The sequence below is a fragment of the Ailuropoda melanoleuca genome, chromosome 5, assembly GCF_002007445.2.
Source record: "Ailuropoda melanoleuca isolate Jingjing chromosome 5, ASM200744v2, whole genome shotgun sequence".
NCBI lineage: Eukaryota > Metazoa > Chordata > Mammalia > Carnivora > Ursidae > Ailuropoda > Ailuropoda melanoleuca.
Window position 1 is genome coordinate 28,395,690 of NC_048222.1, and position 7,489 is coordinate 28,403,178.

General features: G+C 54.8%; 1 protein-coding gene across 4 annotated transcripts in view; it reads right to left on the bottom strand.

Annotated features, from left to right (window-relative positions):
* The window catches only part of COL11A2 (collagen type XI alpha 2 chain), a 31,250-nt gene that overhangs the window by 21,968 nt on the left and 1,793 nt on the right, over positions 1 to 7,489 (bottom strand). The window contains exons 2-8 of one of the 4 annotated variants that reach the window (XM_034660529.1): positions 7,140 to 7,287; positions 4,350 to 4,499; positions 4,005 to 4,215; positions 3,417 to 3,579; positions 1,783 to 1,974; positions 822 to 899; positions 108 to 170 (exon numbers count right to left, since the gene is read on the bottom strand). In XM_034660529.1, coding sequence (XP_034516420.1) covers positions 108 to 170; positions 822 to 899; positions 1,783 to 1,974; positions 3,417 to 3,579; positions 4,005 to 4,215; positions 4,350 to 4,499; positions 7,140 to 7,221 — 939 coding nt within the window. In that variant the 5' untranslated portion in view covers positions 7,222 to 7,287. The remainder of the gene's footprint in view (positions 1 to 107; positions 171 to 821; positions 900 to 1,782; positions 1,975 to 3,416; positions 3,580 to 4,004; positions 4,216 to 4,349; positions 4,500 to 7,139; positions 7,288 to 7,489) is intronic. The other 3 variants (XM_034660530.1, XM_034660531.1, XM_034660532.1) reach the window with 3 other exon arrangements.

The following is a 7,489-nucleotide window of genomic DNA, read 5'->3' on the forward strand; positions in this document are numbered from 1 at the left end:
CCTCCGGCCAGAGGAAGAGCTGATTCACCAAGATGACATGGGGCAAGGGGAGTGGGCCACAGATGCCCACTGGCCCCAGCTGGGGTGAGGGTGGGGGATGGAGTTACCTCCTCAGGGGGTGGCAAGGGGCTTGATTCCAGGATTCCTTCCTCTTCACCTGGGGTGGGGTCCTAACCCCAAGGAGAAGGGGGAAAAGAGTAACATGGGGCAGAAAGGAAGGAGAGAGGTTAGCGGGAGGGGAGGCAAAGCAGCACCTTGTCCCCCACTGTGGGCAGTGTCTGTCTGTCCTGGGGGGGTGGGGGTAATCTCAGATCTTGCAGCCCCTTTGGAGGGGGGGACGGTTTGGGGAGAGTAAATCTCCGAGGTCATAGAGGTTTGGGGGCACAGATCTGGATGCCCCGGCTCTACCTGCCGGTAACCGCTTCCTCTGGTCCTGGGGGGGGCCCGGGCAGTGGGGGGAGCTGCCCTCCACGCTGGGCGTCGGAAGGGGGTAGGCAGACCCCCTGCTGGGCCGGAACCTCCAATTCGAGAGGGCCTCCGGCCTGGTGAAGGGGGCGCCTGCCGGGCTGCCGACCTCTTGGCAGGTGGGTTAGGCTTTCTGGGAGGGGTCCGATGCCCCCTGGGGAGAGGGGGAGCCCTGCCGTTGGGGCTCAGTGGCCTCTGTAGCAGAGAGACATGGGAGGGGGCAGTGAGGACATTCCCATAATCTAAATATATGATGTCTCTGCCCACATGTTAAGAGGGGAGGAAGGTGCCATAAGAGATGTTTGCAAGGGGTGGTGGGAGGAAGGGAAGAAATTAAGGGGGTCCCTCAAGTTTACCTGATAATCAGGGGTCGTCCCTGTAGTCATCGCATCATAATAGGGGGTCTCGTAGTCATAGTAGAAAGACTCAGCGGGCTGGGGTTCGGGAAGGGGCAGTGGGAATAGTAGGAAGAGGTAAGGGTATAAGGGTGAGGAGAGGGAAAGGAGGGGATGGTGCGGGAGTTTGGAAATGGGGTAGGAGTTGGGGATGAAAAAAGGGGTTGGGGATCGAGAGAGATGGGGAGAAGTGGGGACGTGGGTCCCACATGTGGGACAGAAGCACACATAATTAAGAGATTGACCGTCCAACCTTCAGACCACTGACCCCAGATCATATCTGTCACCCTAACCATCTGGACCCCACTCAATCCACAGTCTCCTTACCCTTCCTCCCCCTACCACCCAGCCCTTTATTCTGCACCTCCACATGCAGGGGGCCAGAGACTGGGCCCCAACACAGAATTCCATAGACTCAGCACTCTTCTGGGATTTTCTCTGTCTCCTGCACCTCCCCATTTCTCCTCCTAGGTCTTACCATTTCAACTTTTCTTCCTGGTTCTGTCTCTCTCCTACTCTGTTCTCCCATCCTCTGTCCTTGCATCTTATCCCACACATACACACTGCCCCCCAATCTCTTAATTCAAGGAAGGGATGGGAAACCCAAGGACGTAGTTCGAGAAAGTCTGGCAGAAGAAAGGAGACAGGAGCAGGGGACACAGCTCCCAGCCATGAAGTCTTTCATAATGACTCTTTTTATTTTTAATTGAAAATAAAAAGGTTGATGAATGAGGACTGGGAGGAGGGAGTGATGGTTGGGAGAGGGAGGCATGGTTGGGGAGTGGCTCTAGTGGAGGGGGGAACAGGAGCCCCAAATAGGATAGGATGCTCTGGAACTTTGGGGGAATTCCCCTGGGGATGTGTCTGGGTACCTTCCCTTCCTGGAGTGTGCTGTGGTTTGGGGTTTGCCCAGCTCCCTCACCTGTCGCTGAGGCTCCTGGTTTTGTGGTCTATGAAGTCTTGATGGCTGCTGCTTTGGAGATCTCTGGGCTCTGTGAGACTGTTGTTTTTGAGGTCTCTCCCTCCAAGCTCCCTCACACTCCAGCTCCTTCTGTTCACAGGATTCGTAGGCAGCTTGCACCCCTGGGACAATGACAAGCTCCTGGATGTCACCCTGCAAAGACATGGGGAAGGAACAACAGTGGAGGGAGGCAGAGAGGGTTTCAGAGAGAGATAGAGGGTCGAGTCTGGGACACAGGATGAGAACCAATCCTAGGTAAAAGGACCTAATGGGCGAAGGTCATTATCAGCCCTCCCATGTACCATGTACACAGCCCTTTTCAGTTGTCAAAGGACCTTCTCATCCATTATCCCATTGGACCTTCACCACAACGAAAAATCAGTAGAACAAGGATATTTATGCCTTTTGTTCAAATATTCCATTCAGGAAAGCTCAAAGAGGCAATGACTGGCCCAAGGTCACTTGCAATGGTAGACTCAGGGCTAGAATTCAAACATTCCAACTCTAAATCCAACACTGTTTGTCTACCCCTGCTCTTTGTGGTAATGCATGAACCTTTCCACAAAGGCTGCTGGAAACAGTGGCCCAGTTTTAGTTGCTTTGACCTTCCAATGGCAGCGATGATGAGAATTCTCAGGACCTCTAGAAATGGGGGAGAGGGAAGCCACGTTTGAATTCCAATGGCATTTATTTGTGCCCACACATGGAACTTAGCACACCCTGCCTTGTATTATAGTTTGGGGTCATTGTCTTATCTTCAAAGAGGAACTGGGAGCTCCTGAGAATAATAGAGACCTTATATTAATCTGCTGTGTTCCCCTTGACACTGGGACAGCAGGCATTCAGAGAATATTGACTGGCTGGGTGGGTGGATGGATGAACAGGTGGATGGGTGGATGGATGGATAAATGAATGGGGGCTCAAATGCATGACTGACTGAATGGGAGGGTTGGTGGATGGTGAATGAATGAATGGGAGGATTGGTGGGTAGATAAATGAAGGTATGGAGCAGAGGAAACAGATTGGTAGATAGATGGATAGAAGTGAATATGTGAATGAATGAATGTTTGGATGGAGAGTGGGTGGGTGAGGAGATGGGTGGGTGAATGAGGGGATGGATGAATACATGCATCCTCATATGCATGGGTAGATGGGTTGGGTGGTTGGATGAATGAGTGAATAAATGGATGGGTTAAAGATGGATAGATTGATGGATGAGTGAGAAGAAAGTGGCTGGGCAGAGGAAGATGGGCAAGTGGGTAGATACAAACCTGAATGCTTGATTGGTAAGTGAGTGCATAATGGATGGTGGGTATTAGATGAGTACACGGATGGGTGAGTGCAGATAGAGAGATTGACTGAAGGGATGAATGGACAGGCGGACTGATGAATACTGATAAAGACAGCTGTCCTGCCATATAAGTGGGCACCTAATTCTCCTACAGAGAAAATTAGCCCTGAGGATAGGAAATGGAAATAGATTCATGAGAGCTCAAATGAAGGGCTTGGCTATAAGAAGATGGAGTCCTGGGGCCAGAAGGGGAATAGGCACAAGATATGGGACCAGAAATCACTCTGTTCTATGTTCTGGTTACCTCAAACACTTCTTCATCCAGGATACGGGCACCAAAGATAATCACGCCATGGGTGTCCAACAGTGGACGAGCACTTCGGGGGAGAGGCCGGGTGACCCGCTTCTTGCAGTCAACTATGAGGGTGACAGACTGGCCCTTCACAGCCACAGCCACACGGTGCCACCTGGTCATGGGGGGAGTGGTTCATGTGACTGACTGAGGGGGTAAGGGGAGTCAACAGGGCTGGAGAGCTGTTGATGGGAGGGTTGGAGCCAATGATAATAGTAGTAGGAATCATCGAAGCTATTTACTGAGTGTTTACAATGCATCAGGCACCAGGCCATACTTTTCTCATTTGATTGTCGTGATTCTATCATCCCTATATTATAGCCATAGAAACTGAGGCTTAAAAAAGTTAACTTGCCAAGGTACAGGCTAGTACTACATGCAAGGATTTAAATTCTAAAGCCCAAACTCTGGGCCAGAAGTGTCTGAAGTTAGGGCAGTAGGCAGGTGAGGTGTGGCCAAAAGGGTTGACAGGGCTTCCTAGTTCAGAGAGTGGGGGTTCTGGGGCCAGTGGCCAGAGGGGAGAGGAGCAAACTGACTTACTTGCCATCTGCTAGGCTGAGGCCTCGGAAGACTGGCTGAGCCGGGGGTCGAGGCCGTCCAGTCTGGTCCTCATACAGGAAGCGGAATGGTCGGCCAAGCTCCAGGCCCAGCTGTTGGACACCCTGGGCACTGTAGAGAGTCAGGAGGGGAGCCTGGAGGCCAGGGCGGGTCCGGACAGCAGTCAGCAATGAGAAATCTTTGGGAAAACCTCCTGGTACCCGAGAGACACAACCAGGTGGAATGAGAGGCAAAAAGAGCCATAAAACCTTTCCCTTCTGGTGTCTGATTCTAGACCCCACTCCACGACCTCTCCCAGCTCTCACTACTCCACCATGTCACCCATACCTGGGAAGAGCTGGCGGGTGGGTGCACTGAGCTGGGCGGGTCGGGACACTCGGTAGGCCACATCAGCCGGACAGATGCCTCTCGCCCTCCGGATGCCATCAGGAAGGGAGGGGAACCTCAGGGCCCGGAGCAGGTCCACAGGGGGTGCACCTGGGAGAGTCCATGAGGATCAGGAGAAGGGATACACCTTCAGGAGGGCCAAGATATGGGGGCATTTGGAGTCTGGAACTCAGCTTCCTAGAGCTCAAGCTTCCTGAAGGAGAAGGTCACTTCTCCCTTACTTACCCCTGTAGGGGCCCTGAATGGATGGGAATCCACAGTCACCTGGAAGAGGGCAGCACTGGCCCTGTGTTCAGCTCCACATGAAGCCTGACCCTCTCCCTCCAAATGTGATTCACTCAGTCTCTCCTTACCTCTGTTTTTCAACCTATGAATCTCTCTCTACTCTCCACCATCTCCCCTTTTTTGTCTCTCTCACTCTTCCTATCTCTGGATCTTTCTGTCTCTTCTGTCTTTCTCTACCTCCCTCACACTCTTTCTATGCTTTTCTCTCCCCCATCTTTCTCCCTCTCTTACTCCCGTCCCATATCTCTGGGTCTCTGGGTCTCTGGCCTCTTTCCCGTATCTCCAGCACAAACAACATCTGGGCAATCGATCATCCTGGGCACAGGCGGTGCAGGGGGGCCACTCGGGAGGGAGCAGAGAGGCAGATCTATGGGGATGGGGCTTCAAGCTGCTTCAGTGCCCACGTTTGGGTGTGCGGACAACTCTGATAATGCTGAGGAAGGAGACAGCAGAAAGAGCCACCCCAGGAGCCTGTGCCCCTGGATCGGGAGATGGGCTGGGGGGGCAGAGGGGAGGCCAGAAGCTGCCACGAGGAGCCGGAGCAGGTCCAGGGCCCCAAGCCACACATCTGTGGATCCCATCAGAGTCCTTGCCCAAAACCCGGGCAAGCTCCCCACACCTGGAACTTCAACCCTGTCCCACTACCCCCACCTCTTAGATCCAAAGATTCGAGACCCAGGCCATCCCCGCTATCCACCTAGAATTCAGCTTCCTCAAGCTCAAACTCCCTGGAAGACAAAGGTCACCTTTCCTTCATTTCCTCCCTGGTACACACACCCCTCATGCCATCAGCTCCAGATTGGAAAAATCCCAAAGAAAGTCCAGCAAAATTTTCATAGAAGCATGGGGCAGGGCAGAGGCCAGAGTGATCGGGAGAGTAGAGCTGGGTGGGGCGGGTGAGGTGGGGCAGACAGGCAGAGAAAAGGCCCTTTGAGTCCAGGAGCCGGGAAAACCACGGCCTTGCCCTCCCCTTCACCACCCCCCTCGCCCTAGCCTGGCCCCTGAGTGTGGCAGCTCCGCAAACACCAACACACAAGGGCTGCTTTGAGAAAGGAAGGGTGAGTGAGACAGAGACACAGAGACTCACAGAGACCCCAGGCCAAGGAGACCTCAGAAGCCCCCGCCCTTCACCAAACCCCACAGGAGTATAGTTCCATCCTATGGATGACCTACCTACAGGTCTGCCCACCCGTCTGCCCACCCATCTGCCCACCTCAGGCCACATATGTGCCCACTGACTCCGGCCTGGGTCTGCCCCACAGGCTCCTCACTGGTAGCCCCATCACCCCCACCACTTTACCTTTGGCCTCCAAATGCCCCATTTTTTTACTCTTACGAATTCCACACTAGCCCATTTCCCTATAGAGTCCCATCTCTAGCCCTCGGCCCCAAAATAAGAAACAGTCATCTCAGCCATCCCCCACATCCATGCTAGAGGATTCCTTTCCTCCCTCAGAAAGGCTCCAAGAGTCCACAGGCATCACACACTTCCATTTCCTCCCCTCAGCCTCACGCTCCTCACATCTTGGAAGTTCTTCTTTCTGTAATCTAATCTAAATCCTATATGCTGCTATTCTGACCATTTTTTCTCCAGAACGGAATAGAAATGAATAGTCGAGTTACATGCAAATCAGCCTTCACGGTTGCCAGTAGTGCGAGGCTTGCTCCTACCTGCCCAGGACCCAGGTACTCCCAGCCCCCTCCTGCCCAACATCAAATCCCTTTCCTAGGCGCCAGGACTTCTGGATCCTGGGGAAAAGGAGGAAAAGATTGGGGTTGTGGACACCAGGGTCCCAGGGGAGCCCCGCTGGCCAGAGGGGGAGGGGTGGGGCAGGAATGCAAAGAGTTGGCTCCGGCCTCAGACACCTGATCCCAGCCTGTCCAGCGGCCGTCCTGTTGGCAGCCAGCCCCAGTGCTCCCCAGAGCCAGCCGCGTGGCAGCATCGAGGGCACAGGGAGGGGGAAGGGGATCCTGTCTGGGAAGCCAGTGGGACAAATAGTCCAGATGTCCCTTCTTTCTCTACTTACTAGGCTCTGCACTGACCCACAGGTGCTCCCCTGTCATATAGATAGAAAGCCCAGAAGAATACACACAACCCTCACCCAACTCTGGCATCTGCCTCTCCACCCAGCATCTGCTGGACTACACCAGCCCGGGCCACCTTCGGCTCTCCCTGGAGTACCCCAGCATCTAGTCCCACTCTTCAAGGTGAGTCTCCACCTTTCAGCCTTACCTGCCCTCTCCCAGTCACTTCAAGGAGGCAAAGAAATCCCTACTTTGGTTCCAAGGGACCCAGGTGACCTGCCCTCCAGCCTGGACCCTTAGGCCCCAAAATCCCCTTCTTGGACTTAGAAGCTCTGTCCCAGGCATCAGCTGTCCCCTACCCAGGGGGTACTGAGAGCTGCAGCCTGACCCTGAGGATGCAGGCGTCCGGACTCCTCTTACCTGCCGTGGCGGGGACCGCGCTCAGCCCCAGCACCAGCGGTACCAGAAGGAGCAGGCGATGGCAGCGGCTGCACCGCTCCATGGCTGGCGACCCGAACGCCGGGTCCCAGGGACCTATGGGCGGCCAAAGGCGTAGAACGCCCCAAGGCTGACAGGAGAGAATGAGCAGACTTTGAGCCTCGGACGCTGGGGTCCCGCGGAGGTCAGAGACTGTCGGGTAGCGACAGCTCTCAGCGGCCCGGATCCATGCAACCAGGCGCCGTCGGGGTTCTGGCGCTGCTCCTTCCTCGGTGGCCGCTGCTCCTGTGTGTCCCCGGCCACCCCGGCGGCCCAGAGCCCCCACCCCGCCC